The 21,328-nt window shown below is 50.4% G+C and overlaps 1 protein-coding gene across 1 annotated transcript in view; it reads right to left on the bottom strand.

Annotated features, from left to right (window-relative positions):
• golga6l9 (golgin A6 family like 9) overlaps positions 1 to 21,328 on the bottom strand; it is a 95,146-nt gene that overhangs the window by 7,007 nt on the left and 66,811 nt on the right. Inside the window, exons 12-13 of the mRNA XM_072512942.1 lie at positions 10,435 to 10,575; positions 1,291 to 1,464 (exon numbers count right to left, since the gene is read on the bottom strand). Of these exons, the coding sequence (XP_072369043.1) occupies positions 1,291 to 1,464; positions 10,435 to 10,575 (315 nt within the window). The remainder of the gene's footprint in view (positions 1 to 1,290; positions 1,465 to 10,434; positions 10,576 to 21,328) is intronic.

Consider the following 21,328-nt stretch of genomic DNA (forward strand, 5'->3'; position numbering starts at 1 on the left):
CAGACGCTGCGACAACGAATGAACGGACATCGCGCAACAATCACCAGGCAGGAATGTTCCCTTCCAGTCGGGGAACACTTCAGCAGTCAAGGGCATTCAGCCTCTGATCTCCGGGTAAGCGTTCTCCAAGGCGGCCTTCAGGACCCGCGACAACGCAGAATCGCCGAGCAGAAACTTATAGCCAAGTTCCGCACACATGAGTGCGGCCTCAACCGGGACCTGGGATTCATGTCGCATTACATTCATCCCCCACCATCTGGCCTGCGAAATCCTACCAACTGTCCTGGCTTGGTACAATTTACACCTCTTTAACCTGGGGTTACCCCATCTCTGGATCTGTAAGGATTTAATCACCTGCTAATGCTCGCATTCCAAGCATTGTTTGGCATCTTTGAATTTGTCTATATATGTGTCTCTGGAACAGACCTCTGCATTCACCTGAGGAAGGAGCAGCGCTCCGAAAGCTAGTGACATCGAAACAAACCTGTTGGACTTTAACCTGGTGTTGTAAGACTTCGTACTGTGCTCACCCCAGTCCAACGCCGGTATCTCCACATCATACTTTATACAGATTTACATAGTATTACTCATAACACATAACTAGTTCATCCAGCCCAACTGGTCTATCCAGTGTTTATGCCACACAGGAGCCTCCTCCCACACCTCTTCACCCCGAGCATCACAGCCTGGTATGGCAACTGCTCGGCCCAAGACCGCAAGAAACCTCAGAGAGCTGCGATCACAGCCCAGTCCATCACACAAACCTGCCTCCCATCCATTGACTCCATCTACACCTCCCGCTGCCTGGGGAAAGCGGGCAGCATAATCAAAGACCCCTCCCACCCGGCTTTCTCACTCTTCCAACTTCTTCCAGCGGGCAGGAGATACAGAAGTCTGAGACCACGCACGAACAGACTCAAAAACAGCTTCTTCCCCGCTGTTACCAGACTCCTAAACGATCCTCTTATGGACTGACCTCATTAACACTACACCCTGTATGCTTCACCCGATGCCGGTGCTTATGTAGTTACATTGTGTACCTTGTGTTGCCCTATTATGTATTTTCTTTTATTCCCTTTTCTTCCCATGTACTTAATGATCTGTTGAGCTGCTCGCAGAAAAATACTTTTCACTGTACCTCGGTACACGTGACAATAAACAAATCCAGTCCAATAGTGGCGTTAACTATTTATCCGGCCCTTATGTATTTGTCTAGATTTCCCTTCAAAGCCTCTATCTTTTTTTTCAAAGACAACTTCACAAATTCTAATTCCTCTTTTAAATGCTGACCTGGAGAGCCTGGAGTTTCTGATTCTCCAGCTCAGTTTTGTAGTTCTGATGCATGCTCTGCAAATCTTTCTCGGCCTCCTTCTTCTCCCTCCTGAGAGCCACCAGTTGTAAGACCACCACCTCGCGTTCCCTCCTCAGTCTCGCAGCCGCACCGGCTGTCACTGTGCTGCCAGCCTGCAAAAGAGTTCAGCGACTTATCTCAGCCCAGGTGCGTTGAAAGGGAAGCTGTGCCCACTCCAGGTCCCTCCCCCCAATGAGGCATTCGCAACCGTCACGAGTGCCCTGAGTGCCACGGGCAAGGAGTTACGATACTGGATTATAACAAAAATAGTTTGCATTCATATAGCGCCTGTGTGCCTCACAGGAGCGCAATCAGGCAAAGGTGGATACTGAGCCAAAGGAGGAGACATTAAGACAAAGATTCTATGGCTTTCCCAGACCGGGGACTATCCTGGGACTCGGTACAAGTTTGGATTCAGGCAGTAGAATATTGGGAAACAGATTGGGGGGGGGGGGGGGGGGGGGGAGCCAGGACAGTGTTGGAATATTGGACGAGCAATCCAGAGTTATTAACTCGCAGTCCCGTGCGCAATCAGTGACAATTACACTTCAGAACCTGGTCTTTTCCGAGCTGGTCATTCCGGAAAATGACCCTGAAAAGTTGGATTGCTGTAAAATTCCAACTAGTTCACTCAGATCGTTCCACCAGCGAAAGCTGCCAGCCCTGGCTGACCTGGCCTGGAGGTGACCCCAGTCCCAGTCCACATGGGTTGGCTGTTAAGTCCCCGCTTGGAAGGACTTCCGGTGGCGGCCTGTGGGAGGAGGTCGTGCACTTGGTCGCTCCCGTCAGGGTACCTGATTTATGGCCCTTTTTGCGTGGTTCCCGGGCCTTTTGCTGGACAAACTCTTCCCAAAAGAAAGTAGAGGGGTCCTAGTGTGGGAGTATGCCAAAAAAGACTAAATCTAAAAGGTCTGCGGGTGGAAACTCTTCAATCGACTCAGAGGCTTCACCCGGAGGCTCCAACAGAGAAGATGGGGACGGCGGCTCCTGTGCTTGTGGCCACCCTGATCATGGCAGATATGCTAACTGGGGTACTAGCTACTGAATTTGAAAAGCATTTCGAGAAGCAATGGAGAATGATGTTCAATACTCTCTGTAAATTGATTGGGGAGATGTTGGGTCCTGTCCATGAAAGGTTGGAGAGGACTTCGGAAGCTGTGAATGAGCATGGCGAGGTGTTGAAGGGGGTGGAGGCGGCTTTGTCGAGGTACAGTGACCGGTGGTGGCGGGGAAGAATAAGAATCATAGAATCCCTACCGTGCAGAAGGGGGCCATTCGGCCCATCAAGACTGCACCGACCCTCTGAAAGAGCACTCCACCCATGCCCACTCCCCCGCCCGATCCCAAGAACCCCTTAACCTAACCTACACATGTTTGGACACTAAGGGGCAAATTAGCATGGCCAATCCACCTAACCTGCACATCTTTGGACTGTGGGAGGGAACCAGAGCACGCGGAGGAAACCCAGGCAGACACGGAGGAATGTGCAAACTCCACACAGACCGTCACCCAAGGTCGGAATTGAACCCGGGCCCCTGGAGCTGTGAGGCATCAGTGCTAACCACTGTGTCGCCCTAAATCTGAGAGGGAAAGCGGATGACCTCATATTTAGCTCAGTTGGCTGGACAGCTGATTCGTGATGCGGAACGAGACCAGCAGCGTGGGTTCAATTCCCCTCCCGGCTGAGGTTATTCATGAAGACCCCGGCTTCTCAACCCTGCCCCTCGCCTGAGGTGTGGTGACCCTCAGGTTAAATCACCACCAGCCAGCTCTCCCCTCTCAAAGGGCAAAGCAGCCTATGGTCATCTGGGACTATGGCCACTTTACGCGATTGACTGGGGGTTTTGTCTTGTTGGGTTCGTGTACCATCTGCTGTGGGTAATGTGCGTTTTGTGAGAAATTTATTGTAAAATGGAAAATCTCAAATGAAAATATTTAAAAGTTCCCGCTATGTAGTGTTCCAAGAGTAAATGGACGCAATATAATACCGCTGATCTGATTGGTTTATGAGCACTGGGATGCCCAGTTTCAGCGGGCATATCAACTCTTCGCTCTGTTAGTTTTAAAAAATTCAATTCTGGGTCTCGCTGACAAGATCATCGTCATTTGTCCCCCTCAGAGCCAGGTTTGTGGAACCACTGACTGCTCGGCCATATAGGAGGGGAGTCAGAGAAGGAAAGAGCAGTGGAGATAGGGGATTCATTTGTTAGGGCAACAGACAGGGTTGGCCGTAGTTGTGACTCCAGCATGGTCTGTTGCCTCCCTGGTGCCAGGGTCAAGGATGTCATGGAGCGGCTGCAGGACATTCTTCTGGGAGAAGGTGATCAGCCGGAGGTTGTGGTCCAGGTTGGAATAATGACTTAGGTAGGAAAGGCGATGAGGTCCTGAAAGCGGGTTTTCAGGAGCTAGGAAGGAGATTGCAAAACAGGACCGCAAGGCGGATCTATCGAGGTGGGACAGTCTTCCCCGATGGTTGGCAGGCCGGGCGCAGGCGGTTAAGATGAACATTTTACTGCTGTGGAAGGCAGGGGAGGAAATTACAGGCGCTGTAACTCAAATTCTTCATTCCTCTCTGGCCACACTGCAGGAACCAGAGGACTGGCCAAAGCTGGTGTGGTTCCACTTTTCGAGAAGGGTGGTAGAGATAAGCTGGAGAATCACAGACCAGTGAGTCTCAATGGTAGAGAAACTGTTGGAGAAAATTCTGAAGGAGGAAATTAATCTCCACTTGGAGAGACAAGGTTTGATCAGGGATAGTCAGCATGGCTTTGTCAGAGGGCGGTCACGCCTCACAAATTTGATTGAATTTTTCGAGTAGGTGATCAGTTGTATAGATAAGGGTAGTGCAGTTAATGTAGTTTATATGGGTTTCAGCAAAGCCTTTGACAAGGTCCCACATGGGAGACTGATAAAGAAGGTAAAAGCCCATGGGATCCAGGGTAACTTGGCAAGTTGGATCCAAAACTAGCTTAGTGGTAGGAGACAGAGGGTGGTGGTCGAAGGCTGCTTGTGTTCCTGGTGTCCAGTGGCGTACCACAGGGATCAGTACTAGATCTCGTAATATATATGAATGATGTAGAGGAGACTGTGGGGGGGATGAAAAGTAAGTTTGCAGGTGGCATTAAGATTGGCTGGCTGGCTGATAGCGAGGAAAAAGGTCTGAGGTTGCAGGAAGGTGTAGACAGTTTGGTCAGGTGGGCAGATCAATGGCAGATGGAATTTAACCCTGAAAAATATGAGGTGATGAACATTGGAAGGAGTAACAAGACAAGGGAATATTCAATGAATGGCAGGACACTAGGAAGCTCAGTCCTTGACCACAGATCGCTGAAGGTGGGAGAACAGGTTAACAGGGTGGTTAAGAAGGCATACGGGACACTTGCTTTTATCAGTCATGGCATAGATTATAAGAGCAGGGAGGTTATGTCGGAGCTGTACAAAACTTTGGTTAGGCCACAGCTGGAGTACTGTGCTCAGTTCTGGTCGCCTCACTCTAGGAAGGATGTGATTGCACTGGAGAGGGTGCAGAGGAGATTCACCAGGTTGCTGCCTGGGATGGAGTATCTGAGCTACGAAGAGAGGCTGGATAGGCTGGGCTTGTTTGCTTTAGAGCAGAGATGGCTGAGGGGGGGACCTGATTGATTTGTATATGATTCTGAGAGATATGGACAGGGCGGATAGGAAGCAGCTGTCCCCCTTAGTTGAAGGGTCGATAATGAGAGGGCAGAATTTTAAGGTGAGGGGCAGGAGATTTTGAGAGGATTTGAGGAAAACCTTTTCTTCCAGAGGGTGGTGGGAGTGTGGAATGCGCTGCCTGGGAGGGTAGTAAAGGTGGGAAACCTCACAAACTTGCTGAAGTACGTGGATGAGCATTTGAAATGTCGTAACATTCACGGCTATGGGTCAGGAAGTGGGATTCGTGCAGATTTAATGTAGTTTTATCAATGCAGACTCGATGGGCCAAAGAGCCCCTTCTGTACTCTGTGTCTGTATGACTATGACATTGCCACCTGAATACTTAATCCGTAGAGTTCAAAATGTTTTGTTTTATTCATTCTAAGGATGTGAACTTCGCTGGTTCGACCAGCATTTATTGCCCATCCCTAATTGCCCTTGAAAAGGTGGTGGTGAGTTGCCGCCTTGAACCGCTGCATTCCCTGAGGTGTAGGGACACCCACTGTGCTGTTAGGGAGGGAGTTCTACGATTTTGACCCAGTGACAGTGAAGGAACGGCCGATATATTTCCAAGTCGGTGTGGTGAGCGGCTTGAAGGGAAACCTCCAGCTGGTCGTGTTTCTAGCTATCTGCTGGCCTTGCCCTTCCAGTGGTCGTGGGTTTGAAAGGTCCTGCCGTAGGAAGCTTGGTGAGTTACATAGAAAATAGAACATAGAACATAGAAAATACAGCACAGAACAGGCCCTTCGGCCCACGATGTTGTGCCGAACCTTTGTCCTAGATTAATCATAGATTATCATTGAATTTACAGTGCAGAAGGAGGCCATTCGGCCCTTTGAGTCTGCACCGGCTCTTGGAAAGAGCACCCTACCCAAACTCAACACCTTCACCCAACACCAAGGTCAATTTGGACATTAAGGGCAATTTATCATTGGCCAATTCACCTAACCTGCACATCTTTGGATTGTGGGAGGAAACCGGAGCACCCGGAGGAAACCCACGCAGACACGGGGAGGACGTGCAGACTCCGCACAGTCAGTGACCCAAGCCGGAATCGAACCTGGGACCCTGGAGCTGTGAAGCAATTGTGCTATCCACAATGCTACCGTGCTGCCCTTGAGAACAAATAAATCTACACTATATCATTTAACCGTAATCCATGTACCTATCCAATAGCTGCTTGAAGGTCCCTAATGTTTCCGACTCAACTACTTCCACAGGCAGTGCATTCCATGCCCCCACTACTCTCTGGGTAAAGAACCTACCTCTGATATCCCTCCTATATCTTCCACCTTTCACCTTAAATTTATGTCCCCTTGTAATGGTTTGTTCCACCCGGGGAAAAAGTCTCTGACTGTCTACTCTATCTATTCCCCTGATCATCTTATAAACCTCTTATCAAGTCGCCCCTCATCCTTCTCCGTTCTAATGAGAAAAGGCCTAGCACCCTCAACCTTTCCTCGTAAGACCTACTCTCCATTCCAGGCAACATCCTGGTAAATCTTCTTTGCACCTTTTCCAAAGCTTCCACATCCTTCCTAAAATGAGGCGACCAGAACTGTACACAGTACTCCAAATGTGGCCTTACCAAAGTTTTGTACAGCTGCATCATCACCTCACGGCTCTTAAATTCAATCCCTCTGTTAATGAACGCGAGCACACCATAGGCCTTCTTCACAGCTCTATCCACTTGAGTGGCAACTTTCAAAGATGTATGAACATAGACCCCAAGATCTCTCTGCTCCTCCACATTGCCAAGAACTCTACCGTTAACCCTGTATTCCGCATTCATATTTGTCCTTCCAAAATGGACAACCTCACACTTTTCAGGGTTAAACTCCATCTGCCACTTCTCAGCCCAGCTCTGCATCCTATCTATGTCTCTTTGCAGCCGACAACAGCCCTCCTTACTATCCACAACTCCACCAATCTTCGTATCATCTGCAAATTTACTGACCCACCCTTCAACTCCCTCATCCAAGTCATTAATGAAAATCACAAACAGCAGAGGACCCAGAACTGATCCCTGCGGTACGCCACTGGTAACTGGGATCCAGGCTGAATATTTGCCATCCACCACCACTCTCTGACTTCTATCGGTTAGCCAGTTCGTTATCCAACTGGCCAAATTTCCCACAGTGCATATAGTGCAGAACACCCACTGGTATTGCACACCTACTGTGACACCTCATTCAGAGGGAGTCCAGAACGAAAACAGATTTAAGTGACAGGAAAGTTGCAATTGGATGTGTCAGACATAGAGACCTCCTTGGCCAGATCTCTGATTTGTCTTCACCTGAGTAAGGCTCCCTGCGAGCATGGTCTCACTGACTTTACCCCAGATTTGTACATATGGAACCGCGTTTCTGAATCCCTGCTCCCAGCACAGAGCCTCACGCCCTTCTCACAACAGTCCTGTCAGGTGAGAGTACCTTTAAGAAATGGGTGTTTATAAATGGGTGTGTTTATAAGTATCTGTAGTGAGAATACCTTTAAGAAATGGGTGTTTATCACTGCAGTGATGTCAGAGAGTAGGTGGAGCTGGGCTGTCTGTCAGCTTTTTACTTTCATTTTAGGCTGTTTGCTGCAGGGTGTGTTTTAGTTTCGTTTTCAGTGTTGGAGCTGAAGCCAGACAGAGCAGGTGTACTGTTGATCTCTCTGCCATGAAAAGACTATCTCTTGATCATTTGGTGAATTCAGAATTATAAATGTTCTCAGCAGTGAATGTAAACCACATGTGCTTCTGGTAAAAGGTGTTTTAAGTCTTATGGATGTTAAAAAGAAAGCTTAAAGTATTACTTAGTGTTGTATTCTTTGGGGGTTGTATTTGAATTGATGGTTGCTAAGATGTTCACTGTATGTTTTAAAAAGGTTAACTTGAATTCATACAATAAACATTGTTTTGCTTTAAAAAATACTTTTCCATTTCTGTTGAACCACACCTGTAGAGTGGGCCGTGTGCTCCCCATACCACAATCTAGTAAAAGTTGTGGGTCAGGTGAACTCCATGATACACTTTGGGATTCTCTAGACCCTGGCCCTTAACAGTACCCACACCCATTTCCCCTTCTTGCCATTTGCCCTCATCCTATACCCCCAGGAGATACTAGGAAATACTCCTTTGACTTTATTAGGTTCCAGTGTTGCTTTGACCAAACCACCTCATCACCTTCTATATTCAAGGGACTCCAAGCCAGGTGTCGTGCGACCTGTTTAACCCTCTCATAGTTTAACCCTCTTAGGTCCAATCTCATTCTGGTGAATCTGCACTGTCTTCCCTCCCAGGCTAATTATCCTTCATGAGGTACAATGGCCAAAACCGGATGGGGTTCGGTCAAGGTTTTGGACAATTGAAGCATACTTTCCACCCATTTCACTCCTCGATGGGCTGAATGGTTGTATGCTGAAGATAAGCTGAACTGTATGTTTGTGCTTTGAGAGCACTGATGACACCTTTTAGTTTCAGAGTTACAGAGGAGCTCAGTGAGACCATTGTGTCCAACTTCAAACATGCATGGAACCTGGACCTATGGGGAATAGAAGGCTCAAATCTCACAGTAGCAACATAGCTAGGTGAGGGATCTAGGCACTGTCAGAGATTTCCTACAAGTGGGGGCAGCACGGTGGCGCAGTGGGTTAGCCCTGCTGCCTCACGGCGCCGAGGTCCCAGGTTCGATCCCGGCTCTGGGTCACCGTCCGCGTGGAGTTTGCACATTCTCCCCGTGTTTGCGTGGGTTTTGCCCCCACAACCCAAAGATGTGCAGGGTAGGTGGATTGGCCACGCTAAAATTGCCCCTTAATTGGACAAAATTAATTGGGTAATCTAAATTTAGAAAAAAAAAAAGAGTTTTCCTACAAGTAGGCATTTACGAGGAATGTATACAGAACAACCTCCCCCTTTCAGAATATCTTTCTATTCCTTTCCCTCTCATGTGTAAATCAAGCTTCTCCCTCTATGTATCTATGTTGTTCATCACAACGATTCCCTGTGGTCGCAAGCTTCAAATTGTAACCATTCTGGGGAAAGAAGTTTCTTCTGAGTTCCTTGTTGGATTTGTTAGTTGTTTTCTTATAATTATGGCCCTTAGTTTCCATCTCCCACAATTGGAAACATTGTCAGTATATCTAACCTATGGAGACCCTTCATAATTTTAATGACCTCTACCATGCTACGCTCCCAGTCTTGTCTTTTCTGGAGAAAGGTGTCCCCAGCTGGTTCAATCTTTTCCAAGTGTTGTAGCCTCTCACTTCTGGTAACACTCTTGTAAATCTTATCTTCACATCTTCTCCTGTGCTTCCAGAATGGGACCAGGGCTGAGGGACTTCAGTTGTGTGGGCAGATTAGAGAAGCTGGGATTGTCCGTGAAGAAGAATCATGCGAGATTTAATGGGTGTGTTCAAAACGTTGAAGTGCGTTAATAGAGGGATTGGGAAGAAATGATTGGCAGAGGCAGTAGTGCCAGTAAGCAGATTCAAGGCAGGAAAAATAAAAGAGACAAAATGGGAAGAATGTTTTAATGCAGTGAACTGCTTCTGATGTGGAATGCACTGTCTGAAAGAGCAGGGAAAGCACATTCGGCAACTTTCAAAAGATATTTGGATAAATACTTGAAAAGGAAAATATATTGCAGAGCTTTGGGAAAAGGGCAGTGGAGGGCGATAATTGAACAGTTTATTCAAGGAATTAGTACAATAGCACAATGGACTGAATGTTTTTTTGCACTGTAAGATTCACTAAATCTTTAATATGTCTGGACTATGAGGCATCAAAGATTGGGCAGAAACATAAAAGTACAGAAATTACTGTAATTAAAGAGAAAATGTAAATTCTTTCATCAAAGTTCTTTTGCAAGGTTCAGAAGTTAAATCCAAGCCCCCGGGTTCCCCGGAGGCCATATTCGGGGGTGTCGGACCAGCCGGGGTTGGAGACGGGTGCGGAGGCAGATGTTGTAGCCTTCGCTTCGTTGATCGCCCGAAGGCAGATCCTGATAGGTCGGAGAGCAACCTCCCCACCCTGTGCCCTGGCCTGGCGGGGGGGACCTGCTGGAATTCTTAACACTTGAGAAGGTTAAGTTTGAACTGAGGGGAAGGATGGAGGGGTTCTACAAGTCATGGGCGTTATTCATTATGCACTTCCAAGAACTGGATAACATCGAACATTAGGGTTGGGGGGAGGGGGACTGTGTGTGTTAATGGTGACTATGGGTGATTCCTGATTCCTTTTGGTCATTTGTGTGAACATGCGGGCTAATGTTTGGGGTTTGGTGGGAGGATGGGATCGTTGTTATTGATATGGGGATGGACATATTTGTTACTGATTATTGTTTATTGTGGGTGGGTGTAAATTTGGGAGAAAATGTGAAAAAGGAGAATAAAAATATTTTTTTAAAAGTTAAATCCAAGCCTACCTCTTGTAGTTGCAATTCTCGCTCCATCCTCATTAGTTCTCCCTGTACTAAAGCAGCATTATCTTCTGCCAACTTTGACCTCCTCTTCATTGCTGCCGCGTAGACACGATCAAGGTCAGAATGGAATGGTGCAGCACTCTGCTATGTGTCGAGAGGATTAAAGTTAGTCTCAGGCGATAAGGGAGTACAGAATTTTTAAAAAAAGATTTAGAGTGCCCAATTCATTTTTTCCAATTAAGGGGCAATTTAGCGTGGTCAATCCACCTACCCTGCACATCTCTGGGTTGTGGGGGTGAAACTCACGCAAACACGGGGAGGATGTGCAAAGTCCACACGAACAGTAACCCAGAGCCGGGATCGAACCTGGGACCTCGGCGCCCTGAGATAGCAGTGCTAACCCACTGCGCCACCGTGCTGCCCCAAGGGAGTACGGAATGAGGCAAAGGCATTCAGCTCATTTAAACCTGGCAGCCCACTAGCTGCTCGGTCGGGAATGTGCTCCCGGCATGGAACATTGGGGGACACATTAGGAAATCACAGGAGCCCTTCCTGCAGTTTTCAGGAATTATTCATGATTTTCCAATAATCCCAATCCCCAGGTGCACCGGGATGTATGGTGGGAGCTGGGATTCAGAAAACCAATTTTGTCACATACACCGCTCGGTCAATGAGGATGTGCCCTCACTGAACCCTCCTTCCCAACACCCCCCACCCTGCCTCCCTTCCCCAACCTGATCACCATGGAGACTGGTTCATTGGAGCATGGATCAAAGTATTGGGCGGTTGGTGACATAGTGGTTAGCACTGTTGCTTCACAGCGCCAGGGTCCCAGGTTCGATTTCCCACTGGGTCACTGTCTGTGTGGAGTCTGCACGTTCTCCCCGTGTCTGCGTGGGTTTCCTCCGGGTGCTCCGGTTTCCTCCCACAGTCCAAAGATGTGCAGGTTAGGTGGATTAGCCATGATAAATTGCCCTTTGCGTCCAGAAAAAGGTTATTGGGTTCAGGGGATAGGTTGGGAGTGAGGGCCTAAGTGAGTCGGTGCCGACTCGATGGGCCGAATGGCCTCCTGCTGCACTGTATGTTCTATGTTCTATCTCCTTAAGTGTCTGCCAATACTAACTTCGGGGGGGGGCGGTTTAGCTCACTTTTTTAATAAACACTTTATTGAGGTATTTTTTATATTATAACAACAACAAAATAAACAATGTACATGAAACTATAAACATAGTGCAAAAGCCGTCTCCCTCCCTTACAGGTCCCACCTTTATTAACCCCCTACTCTAAGCTAACCTAAACTCCCCCCCCCCCCCCTTCTGCTGACGATTAATTTTCCGCGAAGAAGTCGACGAATGGTTGCCACCTCTGGGTGAACCCTAACAGTGACCCTCTCAAGGCGAACTTGATTTTCTCCAAACAGAGAAAGCTAGCCATGTCCGATAGCCAGGTATCCGACTTCGGGGGCCTTGAGTCCCTCCAAACTAATAGTATCCGTCCCCGGGCTACCAGGGAAGCAAAGGCCAGAACGTCTGCCTCTTTCTCCTCCTGGATTCCCGGATCTTCCAACACCCCAAAAATCGCCACCTCTGGACTCGGTGCCACCCTTGTTTTTAACACCGTGGACATGACATCTGCAAACCCCTGCCAGAATCCCCTAAGCTTCGGACATGTCCAGGACATGTGGACATGGTTCGCCGGTCCTCCCGCACATTTTGCACACCTGTCTTCCGCCCCAAAGAATCTGCTCATCCGGGCCACTGTCATGTGAGCCCTATGAACGACCTTGAATTGTATCGCTGAGCCTGGCACATGTTGCGGACGCGTTGACTCTACTCAATGCATCCGCCCACAGACCATCCTCTATCTCTCCTCCCAGCTCCTCCTCCCACTTGTGCTTCAGCTCCTCAGTTTGCGTCTCCTCTGACCCCATAAAATGAAAAACAAGAAACTTTTTTAAAGAACAAAAAAAAATGAACGTTGCAGCAAAGTTCAAAAGTTCTCAGTCCAACGCCAGTCCTTTCCTTATCACTAAGTCCAGCGCATCCTCCGGCGACTCAAAAAATAAAAGTGCTGTTCCTTGTTCGTGACGCAGAGACGGGCCGGATACAGCAGTCCGAACTTCACCATTTTCTTAAAATGGATCGACCTGATCTGGTTGAAGCCTGTGTTGTGTTGGGTGTTCTGATGTACAACCGATCCAACACAGCTGAAGATGGTGTAACTCAATTTTATTTACCACTTAACTATTACAGCACACTGCTAACTTGGGTACGTGCATTACCAGCTAATCTGTGGACCCTGTCCTATTACTATCTGGGTGAGGCACTCAGCACATGGTGAATGTCTGAGTGGCAGGCTCTGAGCTCGGTGCTCTGAGCTGGCTGCTGCTGGAATGAGCGGGAACTGTAGTGTCCCGTTTTTATAGTGCATGTGCTCTCACTGGTGATTGGCTGCGATGTTGTGTGTGTGTTGGTTGGTCCTACTGCATGTCCATCAGTGTGTGTGTGATTGCACCATGATATGCTGATCTAAATATCATGACATCCCCCCTTTTCGCAAAGAATATGTGCCTACATGATAATAAATAAAGAACTGTGGTGAGTGCATCTAATCATGTGTGTGCAATATTTACAACAATATGTACATGTGGCTATACTTTATACACAGGCAGGTGCCAGGTGCAGAAACTAACTATGTTACACCAAGAACGAAACCAATGTCATTAACAAACAATAACAAAATCTTAAACAGTATGGCAAAAAGTCTGAAACAGTATGTCAGAACAAGTTAGTGAGTCCAATATGAAAAGGTTCATGGATTAAGTCTCTCAGGTGGGCGATGAATTCGGGTTGACCGCCTCAAGGGTGGGTCAGGATCCACCGGCTGAGGAACGGCCGGGCCACGATCGAGTGAGGAGGATGCAGGGTGTCCGGAAGGTCAACAAAGTCCATTACAGGGACAACAGGTGGGCATGGCACCTGTGCAAGATCACGTAGCGAGTGCGGAACCAGACAAAGGGCACGCCGATTGCGGCGGCGAATAGAGCCATCAGGCAGACGAACCAGGAACGAGCAGGGAGCTATTTGTCGGAGAACCTCAGTGGTTGTCGACCAGCCGCCCTCCGGAAGGTGTATGCGGACGTTATCTCCAGGCGCCAGGGCAGGAAGATCAGTCGCCCGAGCATCATGTGTCGCCTTGTGTTGCTCACGCTGTTGCCGCCGAAGTACCGGAGCATGGTCGAGGTCTGGGACGTGAATGGACGGCACAGTGGTCCTGAGGGTGCGACCCATAAGCAGCTGGGCCGGCGATAGGCCTGTGGACAGTGGGGCCGAGCGATAGGCCAGCAAGGCGAGGCAGAAGTCAGATCCTGCATCAGCAGCCTTGCAGAGGAGCCTTTTAACGATATGGACGCCCTTTTTCTGCTTTGCCATTCGACTGAGGATGTAGAGGACTGGACGTCACGTGTGTGAAGTTGTATGAGCTGGCGAAGGAAGACCATTCCTGACTCGCGAAGCAGGGGCCATTGTCTGACATCACGGTGAGCGGAATGCCGTGGCGAGCAAAGGTCTCTTTGCAGGCCCGGATGACAGCCGATGACGTGGTGTCGTGCAGGCGTATGACCTCCGGATGGCTAGAAAAGTAATCGATGATGATGATGTAGTCCCTGCCGAGCGCATGGAACAGGTCCACGCCCACCTTCGACCAGGGAGACGTGACAAACTCATGGGGCTGAAGGGTCTCACATGGTTGTGCCGGCTGAAACCGCTGACAGGTGGGGCAATTGAGCAAAGTGTTGGCAATATCCTCACTTATTCCCGGCCAGTACACAGCCTCTCGGGCCCTCCGTCGGCACTTCTCAACGCCGAGATGGCCTTCGTGCAGCTGTTCTAAGACAAGCCGGTGCATGCTGTGTGGGATCACGATGCGGTCCAGCTTCAGGAGGACACCATCAACGACTGCCAAGTCGTCCCGAACGTTGTAAAACTGTGGGCATTGTCCCATGAGCCACCCGTCCGCCATGTGGCGCATCACACGTTGCAGAAGGGGGTCGGCCGCAGTCTCGTGTCGAATGTGGGCCAAGCGTGCATCAGTGGCCGGCAGATTGGCAGAAGTGAAGGCTACATGTGCGTCAACTTGGCAAACGAACCCCTCAGGGTCGGACGGCGTGTTGACTGCCCTGGACAGAGCGTCTGCTATGATGAGGTCCTTACCCGGGGTGTAGACAAGTTGAAAGTCGTACCTCCGGAGTTTGAGCAGAATGCGCTGGAGGCGAGGGGTCATATCATTGAGGTCCTTTTGAATGATGCCAACCAGCGGGCGATGGTCAGTCTCCACGGTGAACTGGGGAAGGCCATACACATAGTCGTGGAACTTGTCAACGCCAGTCAACAGGCCTGGGCAGTCATTTTCAATCTGCGCATAGCACTGCTCTGTGGGAGTCATGGCCCGTGACGCATAGGCGACTGGGGCCCATGATGAGGCGTCACCCCGTTGCAGGAGGACCGCCCCAATGCCGGGCTGGCTGGCGTCAGTCGAGATCTTCGTCTCCCTTGCAGGATCGAAGAACACCAGTACCGGGGCGGTGGTGAGCTTGACCTTGAGCTCCTCCCATTCACGCTGGTGGGTGGGAAGCCACTGGAATTCAGTTGTCTTCCTGACAAGGTGCCGGAGAGCTGTGGTGTGGGAAGCGAGGTTAGGAATGAACTTCCCCAGGAAGTTGACCATTCCGAGAAAGCGTAGCACCGCCTTCTTGTCTGTCGGCTTCTGCATGGCCGTGATGGCTGCCACCTTGTCGGCATCCGGCCGCACCCCCAACTGGGAGATGTGGTCCCCCAGGAACTTCAGCTCGGTTTGTCCAAAAGAGCATTTGGCTCAGTTAAGATGCAGGCCCTGGTCTCGTATCTGCTTAAAGACGCGCTGGAGGCGACTGATGTGCTCCTGTGGTGTGGTGGACCAAATAATGATGTTGTCTACATAGACACGCACCCCTTCGATGCCCTCCATCATCTGTTCCATGATGCGATGGAACACTTCAGAGGCCGATATGGTGCCAAATGGCATCCTATTGTAGCAGTATCTGCCAAATGGAGTGTTGAAAGTGCACAGCATCCTGCTGGACTGATCCAATTGAATCTGCCAGAAGCCCTTTGAGGCATCAAGCTTGGTGAATATTTTTGCCCGAGCCATCTCGCACGTGATCTCCTCACGTTTGGATATGGGGTAGTGTTCCCTCATTATGTTGCGATTTAAGTCTTTCGGGTCTATACAGATCCGGAGCTCGCCGGAAGGCTTCTTGACGCACACCATGGAGCTGACCCATGGAGTCGGCTCCGTTACCCGGGAAAGCACTCCTTGGTCCTGAAGGTCCCGCAGCTGCTGCTTGAGGCGGTCCTTGAGGGGTGCTGGGACCCTGCGAGGTGCGTGAACTACCGGGGTGGCGTCCTGTTTAAGCCGGATTTTGTACGTGTAGGGCAGTGTACCCATGCCCTCGAAAACATCCTGGTTGTGCGTGAGGATTGAGTTGAGCTGCACCCTAAAGTCTGCATCTGGGAAATCGGACGTGCCTTCTGGAGAGAGAGAGTGTACACGCCGAACGAGGTGGAGGATTTTGCACGCCTGCGCGCCGAGCAGAGAGTCCTTTGAGGAGCCTACGATTTTGAACGGTAGTGTGGCTTTACGTGCGTTGTGTGTCACTTTGAGCTGGCACGACCCGTGGCGGGGATGACGTTGCCATTATAGTGAACAAGTTGACAGTTGGATGGCAGAATAGGTGGTTTAACCTTCAGGGTCTGGAATGCTGACCATGCGAGGAGATTGGCGGAGGCACCAGTGTCCAGGCGGAATCTGATCTGGGATCGGTTGACCGTCAGGGTGGCACACCTCTCGTCGTCCGGATCAATGCTGTGCACTGACAGCGGCTGGTGCATTCGACTCGGGGACAGCTTGTTCTTGTTGATGACAGCAATGCGGAAGGGCTCCCTGTCCTCAGTGTCACTGGTCTGTGTGACGTCGGGATCGGACTCGGTGAACGTGGGTTGAATTGCCCGAACGTTTCTGCGGGGCTGGTTAAACGGGTACAAGTTGGCAGGGTGAGCTGCTCGACAGCAGGCAGCATAGTGGCCCAACCTGCCACAGTGTAGGCATTGTCGCGCTTTGGCAGGACATTGCCGCTTTAAATGGGCGGAGCCACAGTTGCCGCACGTTGTGACGTCAGTGCGTTCGTTGCGCCACTGCATGCACGGTGCGGTCTTGCGTAGTGCGCGCCTGCGCATCGCGTTCCTCTGCGTCAGCGTCCCCTCTTTTGGCGCGTACAAGCGCAGGAGTCCTCGGAAAGCGCGCAAAATGACCGGCCTCCTCCAGGCCGTGGCCCGGGAGGTACTCGATCGTCTGGACCCGCTCCGCCTCGTGGGGCCCGTGCCGCGCCGTTTCGGCCTCCTGGATGTGTGAGTACCGGCTGGTGGCGTTCTCATGCAGGACGCAGGTCTCGACGGCAGTCGCCAGGGTGAGTTGTTTGACCCGAAGGAGCTGCTGGCACAGCGTGTCCGACATGACCCCGAAAACTATCTGGTCGCGTATCATGGAGTCAGAGGTGGTCCCATAGCCGCAGGACTGCGCGAGGATGCGGAGGTGTGTTAAGTAAGACTGGAAAGGTTCGTCCTTACCTTGCTGGCGCTGCTGGAACAGGTACCTCTCGAAGCTCTCGTTTGCTTCAACGCTGAAGTGTTCGTCGAACTTCAGGAGCACCGTCTTGTATTTGGTTTTGTCCTCGCCGTCCGCAAATGTAAGGGAGTTAAAGATGTGGATGGCGTGTTGCCCCGCCGTGGAGAAGGGCAATCTCCCTGGTGTCCGATGCATTCTCCCTGTCTGTGGCCTCGAGGAAGAGCTGGAAGCGCTGCTTGAACAGTTTCCAATTGACCCCGAGATTGCCAGCGATTCGGAGCGGCGGCGGCGGGTTGATGTTCTCCATGCTGCAGGACGGCGGATTGCTGATACGTTGCAGGTAGGTCTCACAGGCGCTGGCTTGAGTCCACTTGTGGTATCATGTCGTGTTGTGTGTTCTGGTGTACAAACGATCCAACACGGCTGGAGATGGTTTAACTCAATTTTATTTACTACTTAACTATTACAGCACACTGATAACTTGGGTACGTGCATTACCAGCTAATCTGTGGACCCTGTCCTATCACTATCTGGGTGAGGCACTCAGCACATGGTGAATGTCTGAGTGGCAGGCTCTGAGCTCGGTGCTCTGAGCTGGCTGCTGCTGGAATGAGCGGGAACTGTAGTGTCCCCTGTTTTTATAGTGCGTGTGCTCTCACTGGTGATTGGCTGCGATGTTGTGTGTGTTGGTTGGTTCTACTGCATGTCCATTAGTGTGTGTTTGATTGCACCATGATATGCTGATCTAAATATCATGACAGCCTGCTCTTCTCCTGGCCACCTCCGCACTCAGGTCTTGGTAGATCCGCAGGATACTGTTGTCCCACTTACAGCTCCGTGTCTACTTGGCCCACTGTAGAATGCGCTCCTTATCCAAGTACCCGTGGAATCTCACCACCATTGCCCACGGGGGGGGTCTCATATTCACGGCTTCCTTGCAAGTGCTCTGTGAGCCCTGTCCACCTCCAAGAGTCGGGAGAATGCCCCATCCCCCAGCAGCTTCTCAAAGCGTCCGCTCCTTCGGACCCCTCCGGGAGCCCAACGATTCTCAAGTTCTGCTGGGGGGACCCATTCTCCAGGTCCCCCACCTTCTCCAGGATCTTCTTCTGCTGGTCTTTCAGCATCCCCACCTCCAACTCCACCACAGTTTGATGTTCCTCCTGCTCAGCCAGCGCCTTCTTCACCTTCTGGATCGCCCGATCTTGGGCGTCCAATCTAAGCTCCAGCCGCTCAATCGACTCTTTTATCGCGTCCAAGCAGTCCCGTTTCTGCTTAGCGAAGCCTTCCTGAATAACTTGCATCAGCTGCTCCGTTGACCGCTGGGTCGCCAAGCCAGAGGTCCGGTCCTCCGCCATGCTGTCTCCTGCTGCAGCTTCAGACCAAGCCTTCTCTATCTTCCTGTTTCTGCCTTTACGAGCACTTCTAGTCCTTCTCTCCATGCACCGATGTGGGAATTCAGTACACAATTGCCTCTGTCTTCAGTTTTACAATTCAAGTCCGGTAGAAAATTGGGGGAAAAGGTCCAAATGTCCGACCCGAGCGGGAGCCGCCAAATGTGCGTCTTACTCCTTCATAGCCGCCACCGTAGGTCCGGTTTAGCTCACTTGGCTGGACAGCTGGTTTGTGATGCACAGTGAGGCCAACAACGCGGGTTCAATCCTCATACAGGCTGAGGTTCATAGAATTTACAGTGCAGAAGGAGGTCATTCGACCCATCGAGTCTGCACCGGCTCTTGTAAAGAGTACCCTACTTAAGGCCAAACCTCTATCCGTAACCCAGTAACCCCACCTAACCTTTTTGGCCACTAAGGGCAATTTATCATCACCAATCCACCTAACCTGCACATCTTTGGACTGTGGGAGGAAACCGGAGCACCCGGAGGAAACCCACGCACACACGGGGAGGACGTGCAGACTCCGCACAGACAGTGACCCAACCTGGAATCGACCCTGGAGCTGTGAAGCATCAGTGCTAACCGCTGTGCGACCGAGTTGCCCATACTAACTTCATGAAGACCTTGCCCCTCGCCTGAGGTGTGGTGATCCTCAGGTTAAATCATCACCAGCCTATGGTCACCTGGGACTATGGCGACTGTACTTTTACTGACTTATCCGTTATCTCAACTTCCGAGTTCACTTCAGCCAGCCTCGACCATCGGCTGTACCCGGCTCAGAATGGCTGGTGCCTCGCTCTCCGGTAACTCTGAAGAAGCGCTGCATTGGTGAAAGGACATATCTTTGGATGACACAACCAAACAAGGTCCTGCCTTGTCTGTTCAGTGAAAGCAATGAGGAGCAAATAGTCGGGCCGGTGTTCCAACAGAACATGAGAAAGCCATCCAAAGGGAATTCATTGAAATTGAACTTCAGTTCTGAGGATAGATAGATGGGAGAGGCTGGGACTGTTTTCCTTGGAGAGAGGAAGGCTAAGTGGAGATCTGATAGAGATGTACAAGATCATGAGCAGGCTGGACAGATTAGATCGGGAGAAATTATTTCCTCTTGTTAAAGGATCAAGAATGAGATGGTGCAGATTGAAAGTGGTTTGCAAAAGAAGCAAGTGTGATTGGACGGCTCAGTAGCACAGTGGCTAGCACTGTTGCTTCACAGCTCCAGTGTCCCAGCTTGGCTCACTGTCTGTGCGGAGTCTGCACGTTCTCCCCGTGTGTGCGTGGGTTTCCTTCGGGTGCTCCGGTTTCCTCCCACAGTCCAAAGATGTGCAGTTTAGGTGGATTGGCCGTGATAAATTGCCCCTTAGTGTCCAAAAAAGGATTAAGTGGAGTTATGGGGATAGGGTGGAGGTGTGGGCACAAGTAGGGTGCTCTTTCCAAGGGCCGGTGCAGACTCGATGGACCGAATGGCCTCCTTCTGCAATGTAAATTCTGTGATTCTATGAGAAAAAAACTCGTTCACACAGCGAGTGGTTCGGGTCTGGAATGCACATCCTGGAAGTGTGGTGGAGGCAGGTTAATTCGAGGCATTCCAGAGGGCGTTCGATGATTGCTCAAATGGAAACCGTGTGTAGGGGTGCGGGGTAAAGGCAGGGGAATGGTACAAAATCATAATGTTCGTCTGGAGAGCCGGTGCAGATGGCCTCCTCCTGCACCGTAACAATTCTGTGATCCCGTGAAACGCATCTCATGACAGTGCGATTATGCAAAAGAACTTTACTTATATCAGTCCTGACAGGGCACTGGATAACAACTCAGGAGCAGGTTTCAAAGTGGTGTTGGATAAATATTTGAAGCAGAAAAAATTGCAGAGATTTGGGGAAAGAGCAGGAAGATCTTTGAGAATGGCAAGGATGAAATTCACCTGAATGGGTCCAAAGCAGATTGAGAGGAAATCTAATAGCGACATACACGCTTATGACCATTTTGCATAAGGTGGATAGAGAAAAGCTGTTCCCATTAGTCGGTGGTACAAGGAATAGAAGACACAAAATTTAACAGAGAGTTGTGGAGGCTCAATCATTGAATATGTTCAAGACTAGGATCGATAGACTTTGACATATTAAACACATCAAGGGATATTGGTTTGAGCCGGGTAAGATGGATGCAAGGTTCCGGGGAAGGGAGGAGAGAAGGGTGAAGGAGATTAAAGATTTGTTTTTAGAGGGGCGGTCTGCAAGCTCAGAGGAGTTGGGGGGCAAGGTTGGGCTCCAGCGTGAGGAGGGCTTTCGGTACATGCAGGTGCGGAACTTCACGAGAAAGGTCTTTCCGAGCTTCCGGTGTCGTCGTCCTCTTCGCTGTTAGAGGAGGTGATGTCGGTGATGGGCTGGAGGGTGGGGGCAATTTACGGGAGGGTCATGGAGGAAGGTAAGGTGTTCATGGATGGGATTAAGACCAAGTTGGGAGGAGGAGCTGGGGATGGCATTGGAGGAGGGATTATGGTGCAAGGTGCAGTGGACGGTTCACGCCTCGACCTCGTGCGCAAGGCAGGGGATGATTCCGTTAAAAGTTGTGTACAGGGCACACTTAACAAAGGCAAGAATGAGCCGGTGGTTTGAGGGGGTGGAGGATATTTGTGAACGGTGTGGGAGGGCCCCAGCCAATCAGGTCCACATGTTCTGGTCCTACCCGAAGTTGGAGAAATTTTGGGGGTCTTTTTTCAGCACCGTGTCAGAGGTCCTACACGTGGATTTGGAGCCTGGTCCCCTGGGGGGGATTGTTCAGGGCGCCAGAGCTGCCGGGGTTGCAGACAGGTGCGGGGGCAGACGTCTTAGCCTTCGCCTCGT

This window comes from Scyliorhinus torazame, chromosome 7, assembly GCF_047496885.1.
Source record: "Scyliorhinus torazame isolate Kashiwa2021f chromosome 7, sScyTor2.1, whole genome shotgun sequence".
Classification (NCBI taxonomy): domain Eukaryota; kingdom Metazoa; phylum Chordata; class Chondrichthyes; order Carcharhiniformes; family Scyliorhinidae; genus Scyliorhinus; species Scyliorhinus torazame.